Source organism: Amphiura filiformis, chromosome 20 (genome assembly GCF_039555335.1).
Source record: "Amphiura filiformis chromosome 20, Afil_fr2py, whole genome shotgun sequence".
NCBI lineage: Eukaryota > Metazoa > Echinodermata > Ophiuroidea > Amphilepidida > Amphiuridae > Amphiura > Amphiura filiformis.
The window spans coordinates 50,455,991-50,470,337 of NC_092647.1; the positions used below are offsets into that span (position 1 = coordinate 50,455,991).

At 34.3% G+C, this 14,347-nt stretch overlaps 1 protein-coding gene across 1 annotated transcript in view; it reads right to left on the minus strand.

The window, feature by feature from the left end:
- LOC140142368 (uncharacterized) overlaps positions 1-7,885 on the minus strand; it is a 92,461-nt gene extending 84,576 nt beyond the window's left edge. The window contains exon 1 of the mRNA XM_072164336.1: positions 7,870-7,885. Within this exon, the coding sequence (XP_072020437.1) occupies positions 7,870-7,885 (16 nt within the window). The remainder of the gene's footprint in view (positions 1-7,869) is intronic.
- Between the last annotated feature and the right edge of the window lie 6,462 nt (positions 7,886-14,347).

Here is a 14,347-nt window from a genome sequence, read left to right on the forward strand (position 1 = left end):
TAAATACGTGACCTCGCTTCGATACAGGAGAGTGGTTTTGAATAGATCAACGTACGTCCGATGTCTACGTTTGGAAATCGCAATGTCTCTAATGACAGATATTTCCCAACTTTCTAAAGCACATCATATAGGGCTATATAAACTCCTCAACAAAAGTTTGGAAAGTTTTTTCAAGCATCTGTATCTCCAATTATTTGTGATATATTCATATCGTGTTGCATATCACTGGATAGCTACAATACTCCCCTTTACAATGACACCCCATTTGAAACAATAACATTTTCACGGCTGAGTACATGCCTTGTGATTGTAGTGGGGTCTCAAAATGAATTTGCCAAATTGACCATTATTCTGTGCAGCAAGCTGCAATCCCATAACTTCACAATCTGGGACCTAATGCAATCCTCCAAGATGACACCGCTCGCCCCACATAGCCACGGTAGTCAACGACTACCTACAGAATATGGGAGTAGAGTCAAAATGTCCTGCCATCAGGCCAGTCCCGGGGACCAGACCTCAACCCGATTGAACACTTGTGGGACCAGCTTGATCGTGCTGTGCGTGCCAAAGAAGCCCATAGGCAACCACATTGAATGACCTGCGACGAATCCTTGTGGAAGAATGGAATTCCATCCCACAGTAACGTGTAACCAGGTCGGTGAGCAGCATGAGGAGAAGGTGCCTGACTACTGTGGCTGCCTGTGGTTTTTCCACCCGCTATTGAGGTTAGTGGCTAGCTTTGTTTGAGCACAGAATAATGGTCAATTTGGCAAATTCATTTTGAGACCCCACTACATTCACAAGGCGTGTACTCAGCCGTGGAAAATGTTGTTGTTTCAAATGGGATGTCATTGTAAAGGGGAGTATTGTAGCTATCCAGTGATATGCAACACGATATGAATATGTCTCAACTAATTGGAGATACAGATGCTTGAAAAAACTTTCCAAACTTTCGTTGAGGAGTTTATTATAGCTTTGTCAGAATGTCGGTTTTGATTCCTCCATTTTTCATTTCCAATTACCAATTTTGTCAAAATCAACTCGCGAATGTACCCATGGATGGATGATTTTGCAAGTCACAACAGAAATATCGATGAGTTGGTCATTTTTGCAGTCGCAAGTGAAAAAAGGTGAAATCAAAACGGATATTTTGACAAAACTATAATAAACCTAAAAAAAAAGGAACTACCGCCCCTTAAAGAGGAAGCCCGCCAGAGCAGTTCTTCTGGGGTGAACCAAACCTGTCTGGTTATCAAATTAATCAGTGACAAGGCTATCTCTGAATTTGAGGTGCTAATTGATGCAATAACATTAAAACATCAAATAGAACCTGTCAAATTCAGAGATAACCTTGCCACTGATTAATTTGATAACCAAGCAGGTTTGGTCCGCCCCAGAAGAACCGCTTTGGTGGGGCTTCCTCTTTAAATAATGGCCATTATTAAACAACCGGATATTATATTACAAATCTGTAAAATGCGTTGGAAGTTTTGACACCTAATTTGTAGCAATTGTCTTAATATTGACGCCACATCGTACATTTAAATCAATGTAACCCATGATTTGAAAGTTGCAGTAAATTCTATTGATTTGTATTCAGTATAATGGAAGAAAATCGGTATAATGATATCTGAGTGTTTTTGTATTGTTTTAAGTGCAACTTTCAAATATGCACCACACTACATTAAATTATTGCTTTATTTGACCAAGAAAATTAATTTCAAAGCAAAAAGGTATATTTCTGGATTATACTGATTTCAACATGTATTGATCAACTTTAGCACGACTATGCATGACAATAGAGGATGGTCAGTGGCGTACTGAGTGAGTGGTATTTGTGCATATTTTCACGCTTTCTGTGCGTAATTTTTACTACTGTGTGGAAGGAAGACGTTTAAAATAGCAAATAAAGTATTTGCATGTTTGCGGTGTTCAGACCACAATGTTGAGACTGTCACGTCGACACGTTTTATATTGACCAATCAGGTTTAAGAAACAAGCCATTTTAATTATGTTATGTTTTAAGGGTAGACGGACCTATTGTTGGTCGAAGTAGCCAAAGTATCGATATTTATTATCTAAATCAATATTGAAAACTTGCTTGATCTATTGGTGTCAATGAGTTATATACGTTTTACAAAAGTGTTGTTGTTTCAGCCCTCTTTACAACATAATTCAAGAACCACAGGACCTACAAAAGTATATTTGTGATATTTGAATCCTTTGAATCACTTGCTATGAAATGATCTATGTAATTTTTGCCAAAGCTTACTACCATGCACAAGATGCTGTGAACTACCATAAATCGCAACAGGTTAAAATAGTTGGTTACCTTATAAATTTAATACACATTGGTGTTGTGATAATCCTCCTGCTTTCAAAATCGGTGATTAGTTGTTTCGTTATCAAAAAACTTCCTTCACCCAATGGAATTTGGGGAGCTGCAGAAAATGGGTGGATGTTACAATCTAAGTGCGGATAGGTTTGCGCCGGGTTCGGCTGCAACTAGCCTAGTTGATGCGATCTGATTGTGATGATTCACCACCCAGCGAAATTACAGCGCTTTGAATCCTCTGGAAAAAGCACTATATAAATTCCGAAATTTATTTATTATTTTATTTATAAATGTGACAAGGGAAAAAGAAATTGATATCCTACTTTTAATATGTTATTAATCATTGTAATTTTATGTGTATTTCTAGTGCAATACTTTTATATATTTTTTTATGACAAGCTTACACGTGAGGTTAATTTGCTACTTTTGCTAGGCCCTTGCTTGCTTGCTTGCTTGCTGAAATAAATAAATAAATAAATAAATAAATAAATAAATAAATAAATAAATAAATAAATAAATAAATAAATAAATAAATAATAAATGTATCGTGTCAGTTGAATACGTTTGTTAATAGAAAAGCTGATTTGTTTAAACATCAGAATACTCTGGAGTTTATGAGTTGAGTCCGTTTTTTATTTAGAATAATTTGAAACAAAGACCGTTAAACCGTAGCATTAATTGTTTTTTAATTATTACAACTTCACACGATATCACTTCAATTCCAATTAGATCTTTTAAGAATATAAGTTAAACTGGTACTAGATTTATTGCGCAAATTATATCGTATCAAAGTTCCCCCTCATACTTAATAATTGATAAACATGTAGGTTATCAATCTACTTGAAACATAACATCGGTGACATAGTAATCAGCTCGTGTGTGATGTAGCAATTGGTCAGAGTATGCATGATACTGCAACACCCACATAATGATCGACCACTCATATTCGAGGAGGACGCCACTCTAAGTTTCTTATTACGGTGCAATTCAAAATTGACGGTTTAATACTTTTTCACGCATAGGCGGAGCTGTGATAGTGCGTGGTAGCTCTGTGTAGTTATAAATAAACTACATGTTATTTTTTCAAACCAATTTGTGTGTTAATTATGGGCCCTACATTTTGAAGATGTATTAATGTCAATAATGTGGGTTCTCTTGTAAGATATAGACATCTTATCATCGTGAAAAGTCATTGGTAAGAAGGGTAGGGGCTAAGGGTGGTCTGAACCCTGGAATTATGGAAACTTTCGGGCCTCATAACTGCTAAATTATTAGTCTAAAGAATATAAAAGTATGCATTTTTAGAATGGAAATGACTTGATGAATTCATCTGTGAGGTCTAATTTGGGCCAAAATGCTCATTTTTAGAGAAAATCACAAAAAACAGGTTTTTTGGCCCAAATTTTTTCCCGCAACGTAACAAAAAAATTGTTTGGGCAAAAATTGTTTTTTATTAATTTTTAAAAACTAGATAAAAATATCTAGGGACTGTTTTTTCATTTTTTGACCATTTTTGGTGCAAATTTCTCAAAGTTGGTCAAAATTCAAAAAAATAAAGTCATTTCCATTCTAAAAATGTATACTTTTATATTCTTTAGACCAATAACTTAGCAGTTATGAAGCCCGAAAGTTTCCATAATTCCAGGGTTAAGACCAACCTTAAGCATGTCAAAATAGTCAAATTATACCACATCTCACAAATGAGATGTACTTACAATATGCTATAATATAATACACTATTGCGTCTCAAAACATGTATTTTTTTGGCATATTGCTGCTGCCATGTACTCTCCCCTAAAAGTATGATGCCCATGTGCCATTTCGTAATAATATTTCTAATAAATGGGGAAGGGTTCCTGTCCACTTTAATCCGAAATAATAGGTTAATTGGGGGCTGAATTGTCTGAATACGACATTATGTCAAGATTGCTCTGTAGACATGACAAACACTACGAATTTGCCTGCATTTAGATATAAGTTGAGACATAAAGTCTGCACAAAAAGTAACGCAGCTGTTATAAATATGCCTATAACATCAGAACTAATAATTGTTTCCACAATATTTCTGCAAAGTTGCAGTTTACAGCGATCATTGGTTATTACGCAAGCATTGTGGCACGAACAAAAACCCATTTATCTTCGCGCTGACTTCAAATCAATACAAATAGCTGCAACTTTTAAATATTTTTTATAATTTTCTTTAAAAACAATGCTGTGTTGTTAATACTGAACGAAATTGGACAAATGGGGTATCAAAATGCGCGTAAATAAATCATCCTTCTTTCTATGTTAAAATTTTGTGAACATAATTATTAGTTCTGACGCTATAGGCATATTTATAACAGCTGCGTTACTTTTTATGCAGTCTTTATGTCAACATTACCAAATATACCAGAATATCCAAGTTTGAACATTATGCTATGCTTTTAAGATACAATCAAGATTGGCATAGACATGAGTGGATTAAAGTTTGGCTTTTGTTTTTGCAGAGAGTATGTAAATTTTCGTATCATTCCCTAAACAAAATTGTTGTTTCAAGTCATGGTACAGATGCAAAAAATACATATACTACTTGGTGATATTACCAAAAAGAAGTGCAATAGTGCTTGCTAGATAAGAGATGTAGTACATTTTGCTACACAGCTTTGAAATTGACATACTTATATTCATGCATGATATATCTGTGTCGAGTTGTTCATCGCTTGTGTAGGTGTTTTACGGAAAATTCTATATAAAAGACACACTATTTACACGTCATTGGTTTGGGTACGTCAAACCCACTCAAATTTGTGGACGGAAGACCGGTAAAAGAGTGAATAAAGTGTTTGCGTGTTCAACCCACAATTGTTGAGACTCTCACGCCTACACATATTATATTGACCAATAAGGTCCAAGAAACACCGCCGCATGTGTAAAAATCATTTATAAATTGGTGTTGTGATAATCTATATCTGTCGTGCTATCTTCCTGTTTACCTTGGATTGCATCACATCATTTCACGTGGTTGTTTCATTTGACCACGCCTGGGCACTATACCATATCATATTAGATAAAAACTCCTCTTCACACAAGTTCTTGGAAAATGTGATAAGGGAAAAAGAAATTGAAATCCGCCCTGGTATGTCCTGGATGATAATTATTTTTACAAAATAATGCCCTAATTTGACATGACAGTAATGACTACGCGTCTCGAATTATGACAGGCGGGGCTATTGGTTGGTAAAACACTTGGATTATTTTAATGTTTAAAATTAACTGATTATTAATTCTCTCCACCACTGGTTTTCTTTAATTAAAACATTTCGGAATTCAAAATATTATTGTCATGCCCTTATTTGGAAAATGTTTTAAAATGAGTACAAGACGTTCTAGTGGGTCTTGAGATAGCTTTTGATATTTTGAGAAATTATCTCAAACGCTTTTTTTTTATGTTGAAGCATCAATGTGCTTGGTTAGTCAACATTCTATTAAATGACAATTATATTACAACAAAGGATGGAAATTTTCTGAACATTTGATGGATTTGTAATGAACAAATCAGGTTTGAACAAAATATACCATTTAAGAGGTTGCGTCAGATATGGCGCAAATATTAGATGAGAAAGCACTGTAAAATTCATTTGTGAGCGCTTATTGCCATGGAACTGTCTTAGGAGTTTAGTTCCGCATACGAAGTTTTCATTAAGCAGGGGCAGGGGTGGGGTTTGTACCAACCCACTCTTAAGATTTTTCATCTGTCTTAACAAAAACCAAACGACTTAAGCTAATCCTACATCCATCCTTTGGGTTCATTTTATTGATAACATTTTTACCGCCAGCACCTTACCCGGGGTAGGATCGGCCATTAAAAATGACCATGAGGGGTTTTGGTGAGACCCGCCTGCACCATGGGTTTCTATATACAGCTAAATCCATGATTTTCATTTCGGTCTAGTAAAATTGTTCCAAGAGATATTGACTTTTTACTTGTTACATAATACTTAAGTTAGGTGGAAATAGTCATTTAGGAGGCTTTTATATTTAGGAGAAATTACGGCGAAAATATAGATTTTGAAAAAAAAAAATTCCACACATACAAACAATCGGAGGGTACTATAATTAACGAAATCTTACACAATCGCTCTACAGGGTGTCCCCAAAAAAAATTACCGGTTGAACGAATTTGGACATAAGTTTAAGCATCAGAATTCATAAATATAAAAAACAGAATAAAGAATGCTACCCCATTATTATTTTGCATCTTATTTTCTAATTTTATTTGAATCTGTTGACTGATTGCGAAGAAACGAGCGATTACATAACGCATGCGCCAATTCGCTCCATTCTTAGTTTGAACGAAACGCTACTCAACACAATGCGGACTAGAAGTTAAACATGACAATGGGCTTTATATTTTGTTCGGTGAAATCCTTTTCGTTCGTTCTTCGTAAACAATCTGTTCCATGCACAACATTTAATTATGTTTTATTTGAATTTGAAAATACTGTGCGATATCAAAATGAAAAATTGCATGTAAGAAGATGCTGGGTACTTTTAAATATCTTTTTTTTTATTTTTATATTATTTTTACATACAGAATTATTGCATAAAGAATTCCAGCTGGCTAAAAATTTAAACTTTTCTCACACATTAATGGTTTTGTTCGGTGAAATCCTTTTCGTTCGTTCTTCGTAAACAATCTGTTCCATGCACAACATTTAATTATGTTTTATTTGAATTTGAAAATACTGTGCGATATCAAAATGAAAAATTGCATGTAAGAAGATGCTGGGTACTTTTAAATATCTTTTTTGTTATGTGAATATTATTTTTGCATACAGAATTATTGCATAAAGAATTCCAGCTGGCTAAAAATTTAAACTTTTCTCACACATTAATGGTTTTGGAATATTTTCAAGAAATTGTAATGCAAAATTTAATCGTTTAAAACATCAACATAATCTTGTATGATATCAAAAATCACACGTGAGGTTGTAAGCACTTGATCATTGTCATTTCTTGGCTCAAATGTTCTTTAGAAAGTTAAAATATAGCATATTGCACAACATAAGGAATTTAAACTGGGAAGCTTCCAATTGCAGAAAGAAGTTTTTTCGGACAATCTGTTGCTTCAAATGGTGTCATGAATAATGAATGCAAAAGTTTTAACTTTAAACAAAAACTTAAAACATTAAACATATTATTCCACATTATCAAAAATTAGAAGCTACAGGCTCATCACTTAATCATGTCGTTCTTGGTTTTTAAGTTTAACATTAAGAAGTAAAGCTGTTAATGTTATAGCTATCCAATTTCAGGAATTCATGTTAATTTTCTTATAATTCAACTACACTACTGTGTGTCAATGTGAAAGGTTGTTGAGGTAAATTCTGATAAAAACTGTCGCAAAAATGAAGAGAAATTACAACTTAAACAACTTTAAAACAATCATCGTGCACTTGCTATAACAGCGTAGCTTGTGCATAGCTGTACGTGTCGTGTTCACTGTATGCTATATGCACATCCACACTTCACTGATCACCATTCAAACCTACCGCGGTGTGTAGTCATGGCGGACAAGGACGAAACGGTAAGCTTGGATAATGCAGAAAACACGATTACAAATGAGGAGGAACTAGCAGTAAAGCGATTGAAAGATCCGGATCTGTGGATCAGAGTAAAAGTACCGCGCAATATCAGACTAACAAATATAGAGATGGCACAGGCGATATACGAGAATACAGTTACAAATGATAAAGACGCCATTACACCGAACGATATATTATCAGCCCAATACCATTCTGATTACAGTATATGGATTGTCACAGTATCAACTCTGCAGGCAAAGGTTCGTGTATTGGCAAATGATGTGATCACATTAAAAGACAAAACCTGTCCACTAGAAGATTACAGTTTGATACACGGAATGCGAAAAAAGAGAGGAATAAGACTGAGTATTCATGAACTACCACAGTCCATATCGGACGAATACGTTGAGCAGTGGGTCGATACATGGGCCAAGCGTGAAACCATGGTATCTAGACATAAGGAAGAGGATCGGAGTAGAAGAGAAGAAAACGACATTACAAAGCGCTTTAAACACCTATATACAGGTCATAGAGTATGTATGGTGTCGGAGATATATGAACATAAGTTACGTTACTCGGACATACAAATCCCCGACCCAAGAAACCAGAACAAACTAATTGATGCGCAGGTAGTTGTCTACTACAACGGACAGCCACCTATAAATTGCCATCACTGTTATTTGAACCACCCAGCAAGAGAATGCCCAGACAAAACCGCAACTAAAATGCTTTCTTTGTAATAACAATGGACATACTAAGCACAACTGCCCAACAGCGGACCTTGGCCCGACATGTTTCAGATGTAATGAGCGAGGGCACACCAAGAGCAACTGTGACCAAGCTCCTGCGCCTCTAGTACCTCTTGCATCTGCCCGTCCTGTTGTAGATCAAGCTGCACCTTTAATCCATCCAGTTGCAGTTCACCAAACACCTGATCAGAAGACACAACATATGGCACCTCAATCTCCGCCGCCAAACCCATCGATTGTAATCCTGCATGAACTGTTGGACAAATGCATTCAACCAGCATCAGGCCCCACATCACCAGAGATCCTAAAAAAAGTAGAAGATTTGTTAATATCAGCCGCATCACCGCAGAAAAGTCAATCTGAACCTAGACAAAATCGCAATGAAGAAAAAACTGATCAGAGAGACCCTCTACCTGAGACTGAGAAACAAAGCAAAACGCTGACAAAACAAACGGACATTAGGTCGCATTCGCAAGGAGCCGGCTCCAATCTCGCCCGAGATACTAGTCACGCGGAAAGCAGAAGCAGCCAAAAGAAGAAAGACAAGAAGAAGAGAAAAATATCAACTTCACCAAGAGATCAAAAAGAAAAGAAGAAAGGACGCCAAGCTTCACCAAATGTAACAGAACATGCATCGCCGTATGCCAGTATGTCAGAGTATGAATCCATGAAGTCGGCATCCTCGGATGAAACACCATATGAGGACCCTCCATAAAACTGTTAGACTGATGTAAAAAAAAAAAAAAAAAAAGAATTGTATTATGTATATGTGTCCTATCTTCAAATGAAGACATTATGTGCGAGACGAATAACCACCAATGATCATGGAGCGTCTTTTCTTAATTAGCTTTAATGTATCGGGACTTCGGAACAAGAAAAAGCGTGCTATTGTCTTTGACTGGTTAAAGCGTAATAAATATGATATTGCCATATTACAAGAAGTATACTGTAATACAAATGACATTTCTGAATGGTCAAAAGAGTGGGAAGGTCAAATATTTGGTAACTATGGAACTAATAGAAGTAAAGGTGTACTTACTCTCATAAATCCACAAAGTAATATTGAGGCAAATCAGTTTTTGCAGATAATGAGGGAAGACTTCTTGAGTCAAAGTTGAAATGGATAATGTTAATCTTAATATATGGAATATATATGCTCCAAATGAGCTGCAAGACAGAAAGAGGTTCTTTGAGTTTCTTAAGCAAAGTATTTTGAAGCATGGTGTGGGCCTAAACGAGCACAATGTATTAGGCGGGGATTTTAATACTGTATTTGACCCAGATCTTGATATGTTAGGTACTGGAAGCAACTCATATTATAAATCCGAGTGTGTAAACAAAATTAAAGAGATTTTGAAACTTTAAATCTCATCGATATATGGAGAAGAAAAAACGGAAATAACACAAGGTGTACATGGAGCAGAAAATCATCAAAGGTTAAATCAACTTTAGATTATTGGTTGATACCGTGTACTTTTGAAAGCTATGCAGAAAAAATTGATATTATACCGGGCTTTGGGTCGGACCATATGGCGGTAGAAATGGAATTACTTTTACAAAAACAAGAAAGAGGGATTGGTTACTGGAAGCTAAATAATAGCCTACTGCAAGACCAAGAATATAATGAGGGTATAGAAAAACTTGTTAATGGTACTACACAGGAATGTCAAAATATATTGAATGCCAGACAATTGTGGGATCTTTGCAAAAATAGGATAAGAACTTTTTCTATTAACTTTGCAAAAGGTAGTAAAAAAGATAAAGAAGTTAAAATGAGAAATTTGGAGAAGAAAATGAAACTGTTATTTGAAAAGATAACTGATGATCCAAATAATGATTGTTTTGTACATGAATATGACAAGGTAAAACTAGAATATGAATTACTGTATCACCATCACATGAAGGGACTTATCATAAGAAGCAAAGCAAAATGGACAGAAGAAGGGGAAATATGTACAAAATATTTTATGAATCTTGAAAAAAGAAATGTAAGTAATAAAACTATCACTTATCTGACTGATACAGGTGGAAATGATGTAAGTAATCAGGAAGACATTATTAAAGTGCAAGTTGATTATTACAAAGAATTGTACAAAAAAAGGGGTCAAACGACAAAACTTATGTTTGATAATTTCGTTGAAAATATGAACTCTGAACAGTTATCTGAGGAAGATAAAGAGTCATGTGAGAGTTTACTTACTAATGATGAATGTGAAAAGGCTCTTAAAACAATGGCCAATTGTAAGAGCCCCGGATTGATGGATTAACTTCAGAATTTTTTAAATGTCACTGGAGAGTGGTAGGACAATTGATTGTAAATTCGTTTAATGAAGCACATGAAGCTGGCGAACTCGCAGCATCGCATAAAAGAGGTATTATTATATTAATTCACAAAGGAAGGGACTTAAGGGCGTACTACACCCATATATTGGTTTGATTGGTCTAAAAAAATATTTTTTCATTTATAGCGAGGCGATATATGCACGGATCATGTGAAATAAAAATTTTTTTTTAATAAATAAAAAGGTGTTTTTAAACCATTGTATAGTAAGTCATTTTAGCCCTATATATTTTTTGTTTACCGTATCCTGGTAACTCAGATGCGTGTTTCATAACAAACCATAATTTATTCTTTTCAACATGTTCAAGTAGGGTACATGACTAGAATACATTAAATCCTTTGTTATACTCTCTATAGAAAATCTAGTGGTGCTTGCAAAATATATAACACTGAATAAATTAAATAAACACTTACACAATAGATGCATAGTCATTAGTCAATTTGATATTGATGTTGTTATTGATGTGTTGTTAGGAGAAGAAAAGGCTATTAGGTCACCGTATGTCAGGTTATAGGTCAATTGGTTCAGGTCAAATTTAAGCATCAATTTTGAATACACATGTGAGAGTCTGTGATACAAAATGTATCATAATGAGGAATAATTTTGATATTCTGTCTTTAACTGGATATATATCGAGAAGTGCAAGGTGGATATACTAATATACCTTGGGATGTAAATGGTGAGTACAATTTAGAATGCCTAGTTGAGATGGATTTCACAAATAAATATAAAATAGTTACCAAAATCACAAAAGCTAAGCTTACGGAAAACTACCCAATATGGTGGTATAGGTGACAAGAAATACAATTTTTTCAACATTGCTGTAGTATGGTTGTGGTAACCTGTTACCTATGGCTTAATTAAGTTTCAGTGAAATAATGTCGCAAGTTAAAAATACAAAATATAGCTCAACATTGAAAATAGAAGCATTTTAACCAGGTCCTAGTTTGATAGTTGTGGAGCACCAAGTTCATGAAGTCAAAAAGAAATCAGGAACCACTTATTCCCATTTTACATATCAACTTTATTTCCTAACGTGTTAGCAACACATATCCAAAATTTTAACGAAATCCGTTGATATTAAGCTTTCCAAAATGAAGTGAATTTAAATCATCAGTGATGTACCACCTTTTGGCTTCTACTTTTAAAAGCATGTAAGCTACGTTGATACCGACGCCACCAATAAAACGAGAAGATTTGCCCCTTCATTTTGCATACCACTTTGTCCAATTTTTTTTTGTAATTTCTTCACAAAATGCAAAAAAATGCAAAAAAAAATCAATGGGTGTAGTACCCCCTTAATAGAAACAAATTGGATAATTGGAGACCGATAACATTACTGAATATAGATTACAAGATTGCAGCAAAAGTGCTCGCCTCAAGAATAAATCAGGTTTTACCCAACGTAATTAACACAGACCAAAATGGCTTTTTAAGAAAACGTGGTGCAGCTTTAAACATACGCCTTGTTGAAGATGTTTTGAGATATACAGAAAAGGAAAATGTAAAAGGGGCTATGATTTGCATTGATTTTCGAAAAGCATTCGATACGATAAACAGAGATTTTATTTTATTTGCACTTGAGAAATTAAATTTTGGTATGCAATTGAAAAAATGGATAACCACTATGTTTAAGAACACTGTAAGTTGTATATTACACATTGGTCATTTGTCAAATTTCTTCTTTCAAGAAGAAGGTTTAAGACAAGGTTGTAATTTATCTCCTTTATTATTTCTTATAGCGTCAGAAATTATGTCTAGTAAGATAAGACAAACAAATGATATACGGGGTATTGAATTACCCTTAAAGACTATGGGGAAGGTGAAGTTAAAATAACTCAATTTGCCGACGACACTACAATCTTTGTGAGGGATGAAAAGTCAATACATAGAGTTATAGAAATCCTTGACCGTTTTACAGAAATTTCAGGTCTACATCTTAATAAAACCAAAAGTGACGCAGTTTGGATTGGCGCAAGCAAAAGTTTGAAAAAGAAGGTCGGTGACATCAATTGGAAATTCGAACCAAATAACAGTGTCAAATTATTAGGAGTAGTAGTTAACCCATCAATTAATATTGAAGAGTTGTCTGCAAATTGGGAACCGAAAATGGTCTCAATAGAAAAGTCCATAAGAGCTTGGACAATGAGAAACCTATCAATGGTTGGTAAAATACTCATAGTAAAAAAATTGATGGCATCAAAATTTTCATATATAGGTTCAATAATAGACTTACCACAATGTTTTGTAAATAGAGTAAATAGTATGTTTTTTAAGTTTGTATGGGGAGGTTCGGAAAAGGTTAAAAGAACAACACTAGTAAACGAGTACGACAACGGTGGCCTAAAATGTTCAATTTTAAAATATTTCTGGACTCATTGAAGTTGTTATGGATAAAAAGTTGGCATCGTCAGAAATCAGCACGTGGAAAAATATTCCTTTATATATTATTAATAAAACCCAGTTAGGCGTACATATTTTTAAGTGCAACTGTAATTTTGAAAATATCAATGCAGTTGTAAGATATATAATAAATGAGATGCCCATGTTTTACCGAAATCTAATCAAGGTATGGTTGTCAACAAAAAGTACTCAAGACAAAAACCAAGTGCAAAACTGGGGAGATGAAGTTATTTGGAACAATATTTGTATAATTAGCAGAGGTAAGACATTTTATTACAAGGAATGGGCTAAAAGAGGTATAATATGTATTTCAGACTTGTATGATCAAAACGGTGTCTTTCATTCACTAGACGAAATCAAAAGTAGGTTTCCACAGCCAGCCAGTGTTTGTATACAATATTTAGCTCTAAAACAAGCAATTTTAAAAAAAAAAAAAAATAAACAGCAGAATGCTATTAACAAGGACATATACTTTTATGATGGAAAAACTTTTGTTGCATTAATGAATTGCACCACACAATTATATAGGAAAGCTATGTTATCAAAGATTTCAATTAAACCAATATGTCAAACCTTTTGGGAAAATAAATTCAAAAATATGAAATTCAATTGGAGCAAAATTTGGAAAAATATTATGGCAACAAAAGAACCTAGGCTAATGACATTGAATTGGAAAATAACCAGCAATATTTATGCAACAAAAGTCTTTCTTAACAACATAGGAAAAGAACAAAGTAATGTATGTGAAATTTGTAACGAAGTAGATTATATTGAACACTTTTTTTTTGTTTGCAAAAAAAATAAAAAGATATGGAGCGAAGTGGACAAAATAATTTTGCAACACTACAATGTTAAAATTAAAACCACACAAGCAGATGTTATCTTTGGTTACTACCATGCAGGAAAATGTAATACTACAATCAATAAAATAATAAGTGTTAATATCGTTAC